We start from the raw sequence: 15030 nt of genomic DNA on the forward strand, positions 1-15030 counted from the left end.
CCTAATTAAAATGCCTATCTAATGCCTTAGGAGCTGGTTCTCAGCATTCCACCTCAAGGGAGTATCACCTTTATTTCTCAGAAATTCCTTGGAGATGCTGTGCATAAAACAGCTAGGTTGTGTTCTGTGTTCAGCTGCACGTGAACAAGAGCACCAAACACTTTCCATTTCTGCTGGAGGAGAAGCTTTTCCTCTGGTATATTGATACTAAAGTAACTCTTACAAGCAGGTTTGCATTCCAGGGTTTTGTTCTCCATCGCTGAGAAAACACCATTTGTATACCTGGCCTCTGTTCATCAGTCCCACAGCCTCATCTAGCCTACCACACAGCTTAAATGAACAGGATAGCCCACTGAGAGACTTGTATTTTCCCCAAACCCCAAACTACTGTTCCCCAGGGAATTTGCACTCTATTGTTTTCAGCCAAACACTCTCCCCCTCCCACTTCTCCCAACCCCATATTTATCCCCTTACCTCCTTACTCCTTTAAGTTTTAAAGAGTATTTCACCATGTTCTGTATATAATTACTGCTCCTTAACTGTAAAATTTTAAAGGCAGGGGTGTTTTGTATCCTAGTTTCACCATTTCTAACACAATAGTTTTCAAAGAGCAGATGCTCAATTAATATTTGGGGAATGAATGAGCCAGACAGCATGAGTTCCAGTTTATAAACATTTTATTTCTCTTATGTTCTTTAATCAGCTAAGCAAAGCCATGTATATATCTTTTATTTTATAGAATAACAGATTAAATTGATTAAAGGAAACCAAGAACTGCACATTTTTTAAGCTTTTTCCCCCCTGTATGTTTTCATCCCAGTAATTTTACCATTGAATTTTTTCACATTTCCAAAGCAGTGCCTATTACCATGCCATGTTGTATTGTTCTAGTTCAATATATACTAAAGGTTTCCCGATTTATGTTGCAAAATAATAAGACTCTTATCTTAAATCTGTTAGATCTAATATGTAGCCAAAATCACCAATAAGTTTAGATTCTGAAATGCATATCTTCTTTAAAAGAAAATATAACAAAAGGAAAGAAAGAAAGGAAGGGAGAGAAAGAGGGTGGAAAAAATAGAAAGAAAAAGAAAAGAGAAAAGATTAAACTCTAAGTTTACCATATAGAACAGAAACACAAAGATGATATTATAGCTTTCCCTGTGGATCCACCCTGGTCATCCACAGCTTAGAATGTTACTGCTCTTTTTCAACCTAAAAAAGAAAGAAAAAAAGAGGTAAAATTTCAAGTTAGCAATATATAACAGGAACTCCAGGATGATATACACGTCTCCAGTCCCACCCTGGCCCTCCACTGTTAGAATGCTGACGCACCTTTTCGAATTTCACTTAGCCTGGGAAGAGCTGCTGGCTGTGGCTCTGGAGCGGGCACTGGCCAGGGCAGCGGAGCGGGCACTGGCCAGGGCAGCATTGCGAGCCCTGGATGCAGCTCTGGCTCGGGCTCTCTCTTCCTCATCTCTTAAAGCCTCTTCGTACCAGGATGGGAAGGCAGCGGGGATGGTATCATGAACCTTGGCTAAAAATTCCAGGACTTTCATTTTGCTGGTTTCAGCATGGGCTCTCGGGCCCCACAGAAACTCATAGCGTGGAGGATCACTGTTGGCCACCTGACGGTACTCCAGGTACTTGAGCTGCACCAGATCTTCTGTGAGGACCTTCTTGGGATCCCCATAGATGAAGTGCTTCCTTTCAGCATATATACCCATCACATTCAGCACTTCCCAGATCGCCTCTTCAGGGGCACAGTTGCCTCCCATGAAGATCACACCAAGCACAATCATCAGGATGCCGGTCTTTGGCATGTGCTCATCTTCATTCAGAGCTGAATCATAGGCGAGGTCTAGTTTGTTGACAAGGGTGTAGCAGTGCCTGGTAGGATCCACTTCCTTCAAATCAACACCAAAAGCCAGCTCCATGTGATCAGAAGCTCTCTTGAGGATCTCATTGAAATGACTCTTGTACTGTTTGATAACAAACTTCATCATGTCTGCCTTTCTAATTGGCTCTTTCTTTTGATACTTCTGCAGCAGGAACTGCACCAACAAAACCACTTTTTTATTTAAAATCTCACTGAGTGAGCTCTCAGTGCCCTTGGGGGAGCTTGCGCTTTCCGCCTTTGGGCTGTTGATATTTTCAGCTGAGCTGGTGCCTGAACCAGATGCAATAGCACCGGTGGCTCCCTCAGGTGCCTCAGAAGTGCTGCGTGCCCCAGCAGCAGGCAGATTCTCCGAGGAAGGGGACTTTCCTGCTGCTGCTGCTGCCCCAGTGGCCTTAGCAACCACTAGGCCCTGGGTCTCAGCACGGGCCTGGCGGCGTTTCTCACGAGCACGGAGCTTACTCTTCTGACCCCGAGGCATGATGACTGGTCAGGGACCGCAGGCTCAAGCTGCCAAGGTTGATGAAGAGCTCACCCTAAAAGACAGAGGAAAAGAAGGCGTGTATAGCCTCCATAGGGAGATTCTTCTATCTTGGCTCCAAGAAAAACTGCCTTTGTTGATCCCCTTAAGGGTACCGTTTTAGGAACCCACAAGACAGAGGCCGACGGAACTCTGTGGGCCTCCTCTGTTCATCAGAGGCTTGTCACCTTAATTCTAACCCAGAATACTGAACTTGACACCTGACCAGTCCTTTTATGACTCCCTCTGCTGACTTGAGGCTGCCCCTTCAGACTAAGGCTTCCCATCCCACAAATTATCCTGGCGGAAGTAAGGGGGTGTTGGGCTTAACGGTCACTTTTGAGCCACTCAGGGGTTGAGGGTAGGGATGGCGCAAGTTAGGATAGGGAGGGACTCTACAGGACCACCTGAGTTCTGGAAGGAGTGTGTCCCTTCACTTCTAACAAAGGTTGCTCACCTGGACACCTGGCCAATGCTGGAACTCCTCCCTTGGTAGATAAGCGGCCACACCTCTCCACCTGAAGCCTCAGCTTCCAAAGCTGCCGCGGCGGAAGTCAGGAAGAGCACTTCCGGTATCGCCCAAGTAGGCTTGCCAGCAGTGGGGGGGGGGGGACCGGTTCTGGAAGGTTTTCCCTGTCTGTCCTGGCAGGTGGAGAAATCATGCAGAACTCACATGGGGCAGTCTTACCTGACTCCTGACAGGGCCTGGGACTTCTTTCTCTGCTGAGCTAAGTCAGCTGGCCACAGACAAGGGTTCTCATTTCCCTCTGAACCCCCAGTAGGAAGTAAGGGGTGGCCTGAGCCTAGCAACCATGTCTAGGGCCTCCCAAGACTGATACTGTAGGGGGAGGGAACTCTTTATGGACTCTTATTTTGGAGTGGGCTCTCCGCTCAGTCCTCATTCAGTTTCTTACCTTGATGCTTTGTAAGTGAGCTACTAATCTGATAGGGTGCCAGACCAATCAGGTAAGGCACAAATCTGTAAATAATTTAAGGAGAATTGACTACTGTACAGTACTCTGCTGACCACGAGTAAACATAATATATGTTGCTCTATTTAAGACTTCTTTTACCTAAGTCTATCAGTATTATTTTTTACATTTATTTCCATAAACATCATGTGCAAAGATACCTTCTGAGGTATCTTTTGGATAGCACTGCTGTTTTGAATGGTGTATTTGCCATTATACATCCTAGTTACTTATTTTGTGGTTAGAGTCCTCCTTTTGGGACTTCCCTGGGGGTCCAGTGGATAAGACTCTGAGCTCCTAATGCAGGGGCATGGATTCAGTCCCTGTAGGGGATCTAAGATCCACATACTACGAGGTACAGCCTTTAAAAAAAAAAAATCTTCCTTTTGATATAGTGATCTTCTGCACCAGCTTTCGAAGTTTCTTATAAATTTGAATATTTAGCAGCCAATTTCCTTGAGGTTTTTAATTAGAGAATCATATTACCTTTTTTCATTATTCATCACTTTGTTTTGGTATTGCTGTGTATGGCTATATACTGGTTATGCAGTCCAGTCCAGGTTTGAACAGTAGAGTTGGTACCGTACCTGCATGCCCTCTTCTGGACCTTATTGGAAATATTTGTAAAATTTTACACTTATATATGTTTGCTATTGATTTAACAATATGGAAATTCCATTCTAATGTAAGTTTTATAAAAGTTATTACCATGAACTGGTGTTGAACTTTTATCAAAGGTTTTTTCTTTACTCCTACACTTGATCAAATGCTTTCTCTTCTCTGTCTGATAATATAGTGAATTCCAATATGCTTTGTTGGCAAAGCCATTCCAGAGGTGACACTGAAATTCTGTTTGGAGATCCATACAATCTGTAGTTTCCATTGTGGTGATGTTGTCAATCATTGAGGATCATCACTGCTATCCATTAATCCATTAGAAGCTGCTGAGTTGTAATTCTCTAATTCTACCATTCTTTCTCAAGACTATTGCCTGAAATATATGTATAGGTAGAACCTTCTGTTATCTTCTCTCTCTCTCTTTTTTTTTTTTTTGAGGTGAGCCTTCAATGGCCTTATTTTACTGCCTAGATAGATAGACTGATAGATTAAAAAAAGCTAAATCTCTCTTTGTCTAATCAATATCAGAACACTCTTCAGCCCAAAATTGTTTTATGTTTTTTGTAATTTTAAATAGCAAAAAAATCTTGCTTGAGAACTAAACCAGTTAATAACTGGTTGAATAATTCATCTGCTATTAATTACTATTAACAAGCAGCATTGGGGTAATCAGTGTTCAGGCCCTAGAGTTTGTCACATGATATAGTATTTGTGCTTACAGATAGTTATGATTTTGGAAGACATAGAAAATATCCCTATGATTTATTCAAAGTCAGCATTCTTTGAAGGGGTATAGTTTCTCTATTCTTTCTATATAGCTATCTAATCATCATGCTAGTTGAGTTTTATTGTTTTCTTTATAAATTCTAACATGGATTATGGCAAGTAGTGTAAGTGTTATTACTACTTTAGTTTATACACATGTAGACATAAAAATAAGTTGTGGCACTCTGTCCTCTGGGTTCACAATTTATTCAATATAGGGCTGTCCCAATGAACATCGTATTAGAACTTCATTAATGTGGTCAATGCAAACTTATCTGATTTTTTGAATAAATATGCTAATATGCTCTCTCAATTTATTAAAAATAATTTTTCCAACTTCTCAATTCACTTGTCAGTAATTTAAATGTTTAGATTTTTAATGAATACTTACTTCTTGAGTAGGTGACATTTTTGGTTGTTTATAAGGTAATAAGTCTGGAAATATAGAATGTTCTGGAGCAAAGAGACTCAAACTGTGAGTAAGGAGTCTTAAGTAAGAAACAAACTGTTAGAACTATTTTAGAGTTCTTTACTTTTTATAACTTCCCTCTCCCTGTGTGCTTCTGCCCATGCTGCTTCTCCCTGAATGGTATAATAATGCCTTCTCAAGCACAAGGCATTTAGAGTGTTTTGGCCCCTGATAACAACTGGAGCCTTTCAGTAGTTGAAGACCTTGTTCACCTTTACTTTCTGTTTCAGTTCAGTTTGAACAAATTGTCCACACTTAGGTCTGCTGCATCCAATACCATTTCAGTCATTTTAATGGCCACACTGCCAATGAAGGACTGAATTTCTGGAGTCTTCCTTATCCCTATACCTCATCCTCTAAAACATCCTCTCCAGCCAAGATAATGATATTAAGGAGGAACAAGACCATTTTAGATTGAGGCCAGTTTAGAGGAATGCACTGTCTCCAGTGAGCCCAATACCTGTGACAGCATGCTCAAAATGACATAGCCAGGAGTCATTTTGTTAGCTTAAGTGAACTCTGTTTTTGAACACATAAGTTTGCTACTTACCAGGCAACCAAAATAACTGAGTAGAGAGTTTATTTCAGAAATAGAATATCTTAATATGACTTAGTAAATGAAAGATAAGGAAATGTTCTAAGGGTACATGTTCCTGAGTCAGGACTAGAACTAAGGTGAGGTGAGTGATAAAAACATTTTCTCTATTTTAAATAATGAAATAAATACAAAGTTATACATAAAGACAGGATCTGAGCCTGCACTTGTATGACCCTGAGAGTGAGTGCTTCAGTTGTCTAACCCTGTTTTCAGCCAGTAAATGGTTTTTTATGTATGGTAGTTTCTTATCATGGATTTTGGCAATTATTTTTATTTTTTTAAATATTGAATTGAGACATAATTTATCTTGATTAGTGAGATTTTTTGATCCTCCCTCATCCTTAAATTTTGAACTCAAGGTGAATGCCTGACTTTTCTCAGCCTGGTCCTGGTGAGTCTTTAGTGTTTAATATTGATCAGGGCCTCACACTTTTGAGCATTATTACTTAGTTATCACTTGCCTTATTTTGAATTTTAGGTATCATTTTACTGTCTGCTTTTGTGATCTTGAACAATAAAATTACCCTATATGAGACTCTGTTAAAAAAATGTTTAGAATAGAGACTAAGGATACTCATTTTACTGAGTTGGTGGGGTGATTAAATAAAAGTATATGTGAGAAAATACTTTGCAAACTTTACAAATTGTTAGTTGCTTAGAAATATTTATTGGGTTGAAACGTTGAGAAAGTCCTAAATTCAGTCTTGATCCATTGAGATACCCAGTGGCTTATTTTTCCATTGCCACATAGTAAGTTATCACAGACTCAGTGGCTTAAGATAACCCCCACTTATTATCTCCCTGTTCTGTTGGTCAGTTTTCTAGGTACAGTTCATTTATGTTCTCTGCTCAGGTCTTCACTCTCAAAGTGTCTTGTTGGCTGAGCTGTGTTCTTATTAGGAGTCTCTGGGCAAGGATCCAGTTCAAGGATTAAGGTTGTTGGCAGAATCAATTTCCTTTTGCTTGTAGAACTGAGGTCTCCTTTTTATTGCTGGCTATCAGACAGGGGCCATGCTTAGCTCCTAGAAGTTGATTGCATTCCTTGCCATGTGGCCCTCTCCATTTTCAAAGTCCACCATGAAAAATCTTCATGTAGAAGAATTTCTGATCATAATGGTAGCTGAAACTTTCAAGTTGCATATACTATACTAACTTTAAAGTGAAAGGTTTTAAAGTCTCTAATTCTATGGGTCCTGTTTTTGCTTTTTACTTTTTTTGGAAACAATTGTGCCTGATGACTGCTAACAAATATCAAATACTGGGGTATTTGACGCTTTTAAAATCTGATCAGCTGGGAGGTTTTGGTTTGTTGCTCATTTGTTTTCTTATTATTTTCACTCTTAGTGGAATGTTAGAACTAACTCTCTCAGTATATGTATGTGCACTCATGGGACAGATAAGAAGTCATAGGAAGACAATTTATCAACTACTATAAAATAACTGAGAAGTGCTCCAAGAAAGAAGCAATTGTGACTGGGAAAATTTAATTATCCTAGTGTCCCAGACTGTTTTAAATCTATAAAGTGTGGTTGAACTATGGAATGGGACACACAGGGTTCCCCACCCCATTCTCTAAAACATCTGCTTGTTATTGAGTCACAGAGATATGAAGAGAAAGAGTAAGGAGGGAGGACAAATATTTTAAAGTAAAAATAACTATGTATTTGTTGAGGACCTATTATATTCAAGGAAGTGTGCTGTGTCTTTTATCTTACTTCACCTATGGCATGGGTTTCACTTATTGGATCATACTTAATGGATTGGCTCATACAGGCAAAGAAAGTGAGGCTCATAAGATTAAGAAGCTTTCTTTCATCCATTAGTTTTTATTTACTAAACCAGGAACTTGACCAAAGTCGTAAAGATACCAAAGGCTTAGACTGAAAAAGAGATAGAAAAGAAAGGTTTCAGAGAAGTTTTTTTTTTTTCCCCCTGGTCAGAAACGGCAAAGTTTCCTTGACAGTAGATAAGCAACTTTATACACTTTTATTATTGCATTCAACCCTGTTCATTACTTTCTGTTTTAGCCTTTTATTTTTTTTTGTTTATACTATCACTTATAATTTTGATAAGCAAAATAATAGTTAAACATTGGTCTCAACTATAAATTAGTATTAAAGTCATTATAAAGAAAAAATTAACATGATATTTATTATAGGAACACTTAATGATAAGACATTATTCGTGATAAAATTATCTTAAACACTCAGTTGAAGACCTTTAGGAAATATGCTCTTAATTTAGCTCTTTTTAAGAGAAACCATGTTATTTTTAATCTGGTGGACAATTAGATGTCCTTTTTACTCAAGTCAAAAATGGAGTCTCAAGGTCAGATTTATGTATTCTTAGAGCAGTTGAACATGTTCTTATTCTATGCACTTTGAATACCAACTTGACTTCATGTATTTTGTTTCCACTTTAATATTTTTCTGAATGCAAGACATTATAATCCTTAATTCAACAGTAATTTGTTGATAAGGAATTCAACCATGCAGTGTGCTGGGAGCTAAGGATAAAATGATGAGCAAAATGTGGGCAGACCCTCCCTTCATAGAACTTACCATCTAGTAGGAGAGACAGACACGTATATACATTTATTACAAACTGTCCTTTGTATGCGCGTAAAGGACAGATAGATAAAATAGTGCAATACGTTCTGATTCAGTAAGTTTGCAAAGGCTGTCCTGAAGAATTAGTATCTTAACCTAGGAAAAAGGATGAATGTGAGTTAGATTGACAAGCATAAGGTGAGGTTTGAATACTGTTCCTTAACGGAACTATACAAAGGTCTGATTAAAGAATAAAGTTGTTGGACTGGAAGGAAGAGCACATTAGCTTGAGTGTGAAAGTCAATGGGGAGAGTGTAGTGAAAGAGTTCGGAGTTTCTTCTTAGATGCAAAATAAAACCATTAAAAGTTTTAAAGCAGGCAAATGACCTGCCCAGATATGCATTTTGTAATGATCACTGTGGCTGCAGTATATATACTAAAAAAAAAAAAAAAACAGGGAAGCAAAGCAAGACAAACAAACAAAACCCACATAGGGAAAAGAATTTCAGATACTTGAACCATATTCCAGGGTTGTGACATCAGAGGTGGAGAAATTTGGATAGATTAGAAAGCTGTGTGTAGGTACAATTTGCAGGACTCATGTGCTTGTTGGCACGTGGCTGGTGTAGGAGAACATAGTGTCAAAAATACCTGCTTACATCCAGGGCCTGTGCAACTGCATTTGGGACTGCAGTGTCTACTGAGATTGGGAATTCTGTGAATGTACACTTTACCACGAGTGGGAGTCATAAGAATGGATGTAATTTGGAGTTTTGCTTGTGTGTTCAATTTAAAGAGGGTTGTGTTTGAAGCACTTTGGATAAATATTCAAGTGAAGATGTCAGATAAGTAGAATATATATATGAAGCTGAATATTAGAGAAGAGATCTGGGCTTGAGATGTATATCTGAAGTCATGAGGAGGCATTTGAAAATAGAAGCATTGAACATGAATGGAATTGACAAGGAAGAGATACAGGGTGAAATAAAAAGTATGAAGGCAACCCAACATTTTAAAAATGGATAGAGAAGCATACTCTTTGTAAAAGACTTAGAACATATAGAAAGCTATTTGATCACCCATAATTCTGTTGTGTGTGTGTGTGTGTGTGTGTGTGTGTGTATAAACAATGATTTGGTGCCACAGCTTGCAATTCCTATGAATATCCAATAAACATTTTTACTTTTAATCAGCAGAGATAGTAATTTCTTACTCAATGTTGATGAACAAATTAATCCACCCAAAATCTTTTTAAGCTACAAGCATATGAAAGTAATGAATAAAGAAATAAATATGTCCTATAAAGAGTTAAGGGCTTCCCTGGTGGCTCAGTGGTAAAGAATCCACCCAGTAATGCAGAAGACATGGGAGGCGTGGGTGCGATCCCTGGGTCAGGAAGATCCCCTGAAGAAGGAAATGGCAACCCACTCCAATATTCTTGTCTGGGAAATCCCATGGACAGAAGAGCCTGGGCTGGCTCCAGTCCATGGGGTGGCAAAGAGTCTGACACGACTTAATGACTGAACGACAACAGCAACAACATAAAGAGTTAAATCTATTAATAGATACTCAGTTACTCTAGTTATGGCATCTATAGAATTTGGTGAAATTCAGTTGTGTACTGTATTTGCTTCAGAAAAACTCATCATCACCATTTGAAAAATAGTATAAAGCATATGTTCTATTGATGATGTCATCATGTTGCTATGTGAAGGACAACACATTAGATTTACATTAAATGTATAAAATAGAGCAACTCATTATTGGCTTTTCCTAGACTGAGTCATCTGTGTGCCTATTAAAATGAATATTAGCTTTTTTTTCTAATTTGATTTCAGTTTGAACAGCTTTTAAAAATGCCAGTATCTGCAACCATAATACATTTTTAATGCACCTAGAATTTATTTAAAAGAAAATGATTATGTGCATTGTACTTATATATAAATGTGAAACTAATGGCAAAGCATATTGTGATTAATGTGTGATATTTGATATTTACATTGCAATTGTTTTCTATTTTCAGTGATACATAGTTGATGGGTCTGTTGCAGTTGTATTATGTATAATGTAAGACACCAGCTGAGCCTTAAGATGACTAAGATATTTAAAAATTTATTTTTTCAGAATGAATCAATAAGCTTTGAAGTAATTAACTTCTTCATGTCTTAGAGTCATGTTTTTTCAAAACTTAAGATACTCTCCAGAATTATTAAATTTCATGTTCCATTGCATCTACATTTAATATTGTGATGGTTATTGAGACGTATGTACATTTATTGTCCTTTTAAGGAAGTTATGTGTAGAGAACACTGGGCTTTTAAGTAAAAATAAGTAATCCCTATTAAACTTTAATTTTAATCTAGGTCTTTATGGGTTTTATCTTAGTGACTGGATAGTTTTTTTTTAAACTCAGTTTTTATGATTTCACACTTTTAAAGGTGTAGAGGATTTCACTAAACAATAAGAAATCTCTGAAATATTCATGGCAGTGAAGGGTAGGATATATAGATAATAAAATATATAAAGAGAAATATATTAATACAGAGATAATATATGAAAATCTCAACAATGGTTTTAAGCAACTCTTCCCTTTTATACTTCCATGCCAAACCATTTCCTGTTTGAATGAAACTAGTTTTTGTTTCCTTTTCCTGATTCTTGGACTGATAACTGGATAAATAACCCAAAGACAAACACCAAGAAAGAGAAGTCATGAAGCAGTGACCGAGCCATAGCTGAACTAGACACATCAACATCAAACAAAAACAATATGAAGAAATAAAACAGAACAAAACCAAATAAAGCAAAACAACATACATATTTTATGAAACACTTACAACCCTGGTGTAGACATGTCAATCACAATAGCAATTTGTTTTTTGACACAGTGTATTCTGAACCATTTGCACCACTGTGTAGCAATAAACTCATGACCAAGTATATACATAATAGCCATGTTACAACAGAAATTTAGAAAAAAAAGTTTTTCCATGTAAAATTTTTATTTGGCTTTTGTAAAGAGGAAATACTTAGCGGAAGACGTTTTAAAGAGATGTATTATTGAAATAGTGAAAGGCAAGTTTTTTGTAATAAGAGAATTTGATATGACTGAAAGCTACTTTTAAATAAAGAAGAAAAAAATTACATATTACTTCAGTGTTTTCAGGCACAACATTTGATCATCTCGATGCTAAAACATGTGGTTATATATTGTTCTTTTTCCCAGAGCATGGATGAGAAAGAAAACTGAGGCACAGTTAAGCTAAGTGATTAGTTTGACTTGTGTAAAAAATACATTTCACAGAGCATGAAAGTGAAAGTTGCTCAGTTGTGTCTAACTGTTTGTGACCCCATGGACTGCACCCTACCAGACTCTGTCCGTGGAATTCTCCAGGCAAGAATACTAGCTTTTCCCTTCTCCAGAGGATCTTCCCAACCCAGGGATCGAACCCAGGGCTCCTGTATTGCAGGCAGATTCTTTACCATCTGAGCCACCAGGGAAGCCCTTCAGTATTTGAATATTTTTCCATTCAATACTTCAATATTTGGATATTTTACCATTCTTTCCTTCTATTCCCAAGAACCAATTGCTCTAAATTAGGAAGATAGCTCTTTCTGGGAGAATTTTCTTCTTGGTGACACTTTGTTTAAAATGCTGTGAAAAAAAAGGGAAAGAAAAAGAAAGTAGTAAAAAAGAGGTAGAGAAATGTAGTGAACAATAATAGTAGTAAAACTGCTAGAATTAGCCAAGTCAGGGGTAAAGACTATAGTAACCAACTCAAGACACCATGAGATAAAGGTGATTAGGAGAATGTGTCAGAAAGTTCCTAGATGGATCTTCTTTCCTATGCTTATTGAACTGTCCCTGTGCATATCTGGTTAGGGGTCTAAATGATGCTTGAATATGCCTGATAACTTATAATAGACATTTTAACATATTTGTTGAATGTCAGGATGAACATATTGTTGATGGTACAAGAAAACTGAAATGTATATATATTTTAAAAAGAATGCCTAAGTCATTTTGCATAAATAATTTTTGTAGGGAATGTCATTTTCAAGTAATTTCATGTTGTTTAAAGTCTCAGTTTAACAAATCTAGCAATGAATCTAATGTACCTTGCCTGAGTAGATATGGAACCAGATTTTGCCCTGGAAGAGCAACACTTGTTTAATTCTTTGAATGGTTTGTTGAATCAGTCAGCTTTTGTCACAATTGTGTTGTGTTTTTAAAAAGCCCAAATTCAATGCATGCAGCATGTGTTTATTTCTCCCTCATGCTTATGCAAGTTGGCTGAAATTTTGTGATTTTGGCTGAGTTTGTTTGGGCTTGGATCCAAACTGAAGCTAGGATCCAAGTTGGCTACATGTGTTTCTCACTGTCTTCGCTCCAGGGGCTACTTTGTAGCCTCTTCTCATGGCAGTGAAACAATATGCATGTATGAGAACAAGTTGTAGGCCACAATCACAGAAGCACATTTCCAGTCTCAGTTTGTCATGTCCACTAACATCCTGTTGGCAAAATCAAGTCATGGCCAGCCCCAGCATCAGTGGATCATAGATATACTTTTCTCATCCAGGTCAGTGAGGAGGAGGTGGGGAGTGACTATTTTAACAATAGCCCAATCTATCATCCATACCTTAATCAGAATTGGAATCTGCCATTGAGTTTTTATTATGGATCCCCAGAACACAGACTATTTTCTTCTTGTTTCACAAAGAAAATAGCATAGTAGCTAAAAGTGTTTTAAGGTCAGCAAATCTTTAAGACATTATTTGTTCATAACAATGCAAAAACTTGAGGGCATTTTGCACCACAGGCCTATGTAATCAAAGCTCTGTCACATATATACAGATATTTTGCTTATTCTTAGTTTTTCTGAAATTCTTTGTCAACATTTGTAAAAGGTGGGGAGGACTCTCTAGATGATTGGACTATCATATTAATATTTAGAAACAAGAAGGAATAAAATGTAATCCACTGCCTCAGTGAGATAGTAAAAATTATTGTATTTATAATTAGAACTTTGTCAGGGAGGTGCAAAAATAGAATTCAAACTGCAGATTTGTTGATTGGGCTTAATAAAGGCTTGGGACTTTTGAATATGCTAAAGATTGGCAATTTTCTTACCAGGGCTATCATTAGTTAGAAGCAAACATTTGCTAATCCCATTTCTATGATGGAGACTCAGTTATCATGATATTTCTGTGAGGACACAATGAAATTTGATTTACTAGTTTGTATTTTGAAAGCCACTGGAAACTATGAGGTCTCCCTCACTATCATGGCCTTTATTAAGCTGCTTAACTTGACAACTTATATTTTATCTTTTTAAGTTTCAAAATATGAAAATTTCTGAAAGTCACCCAATGTTTTATATCAAAAAGGAATTACTATTGTTCATTAACCAAAGGAGTTCTGAAACCACATACAGAAAAAATAAGAGAATTTCATCATTCCTAAAGTTTATCATACTGTTATTAATATTAATACTTAAATTTATTTGTAAAAAGAGAAAAAAGAGCTGCTGTTTTTTGTCATGAAGATTGCCTTTGGCAGTTGAATTACTATATTCTACATAATGACGGTAATAATGTCTACATAATGACGGTTATTTTTCTGATGGTAAAGATACTACTCTTGACTGAGTACATGGAGAACTGAACGGGCCATGAGAGACACCTCTGGGTTGATACTTAGGGAAAAAGTGTCTGCACGTCACTGGTCCTCTACCAAATAGTTAATGAGGAGCTTTCAAGTAACATCTGTTGGAACATTTGTCTCAGGAATCACACAACTTCTTGATTGTTCTCTCTTCCTGAGAAAAAATATGTAAAATAATATAATAATAAAAAAGGAAGTAATATGTCCTTAATATAGGTATAAATCTGCCCTCAGTAGTTATTTGTTGAATGGCTGAATGACATTTTGTCTATAGGATACAGAATACATTGTGTCTATTGAATACTTTATGCATATATCAGTTTACTCCTAAGCACATATAAATAAATATATTAAAAATTTCTCATCAGGATTATATGAATTCATAGTTAACAAGATATTGAAGTGAGGATCAGCTAAGTAATTTTCCAGGCCCAGTGAAAAATGGAAATGTAGGGCCCCTTGTTCAGAAATTACTAAGGATTTCAAGATGGTGACAGGAGAGCATTGAAGTAAGCATTCTTACTTCAATGGGGATTTCTAAGCATGGTCCCCTTTTCAACTGCAGAGGTAGCATGTCCATGGAGCTGGTTCTGACTGAGTATGTGCTATGTACAGAATGCCCTTTCTTTCATACAACAAAAATAATAAATCATTATCTTTGGGAAGCTTAGCAGAGTGAATCCCTTTTAGCATATGTGTACATATCTGCATTTATATGTAATAGATATGAATAAACACATATATTTATTGTATATTGTGCCATATAATTTCAACATGGAGAGCCTACTTTATATACTTACTATTGTTTATTCGAGCTATGGTGTCAAAGCATTGATAGAAGGTCTGTAGTATCCTGAATACATCTTTCAAGATCTTATCTGATTCCTGTGCTGAAGAGGGGTGAAGATCAGCATTCTCCACAACTTTCAGGGTTGAACTAAAATTCTGAATATGTGGCTTATCCTTAATTCTTTCAGA

The 15030-nt window shown here is 37.1% G+C and overlaps 1 protein-coding gene across 2 annotated transcripts in view; it reads right to left on the reverse strand.

Annotated features, from left to right (window-relative positions):
- Nucleotides 1-1098: 1098 nt before the first annotated feature.
- LOC110131267 (melanoma-associated antigen B18-like) overlaps nucleotides 1099-15030 on the reverse strand; it is a 128739-nt gene continuing 114807 nt past the window's right edge. The window contains exons 1-3 of one of the 2 annotated variants that reach the window (XM_070461822.1): nucleotides 2875-3075; nucleotides 1336-2433; nucleotides 1099-1215 (exon numbers count right to left, since the gene is read on the reverse strand). In XM_070461822.1, coding sequence (XP_070317923.1) covers nucleotides 1347-2378 — 1032 coding nt within the window. In that variant the 5' untranslated portion in view covers nucleotides 2379-2433; nucleotides 2875-3075 and the 3' untranslated portion in view covers nucleotides 1099-1215; nucleotides 1336-1346. Of the gene's footprint in view, nucleotides 1216-1335; nucleotides 2434-2874; nucleotides 3076-15030 lie in introns of those variants that run through there. The other variant, XM_070461823.1, reaches the window with a different exon arrangement.

Source organism: Odocoileus virginianus, chromosome X (genome assembly GCF_023699985.2).
Source record: "Odocoileus virginianus isolate 20LAN1187 ecotype Illinois chromosome X, Ovbor_1.2, whole genome shotgun sequence".
Taxonomy (NCBI): Eukaryota; Metazoa; Chordata; class Mammalia; order Artiodactyla; family Cervidae; genus Odocoileus; species Odocoileus virginianus.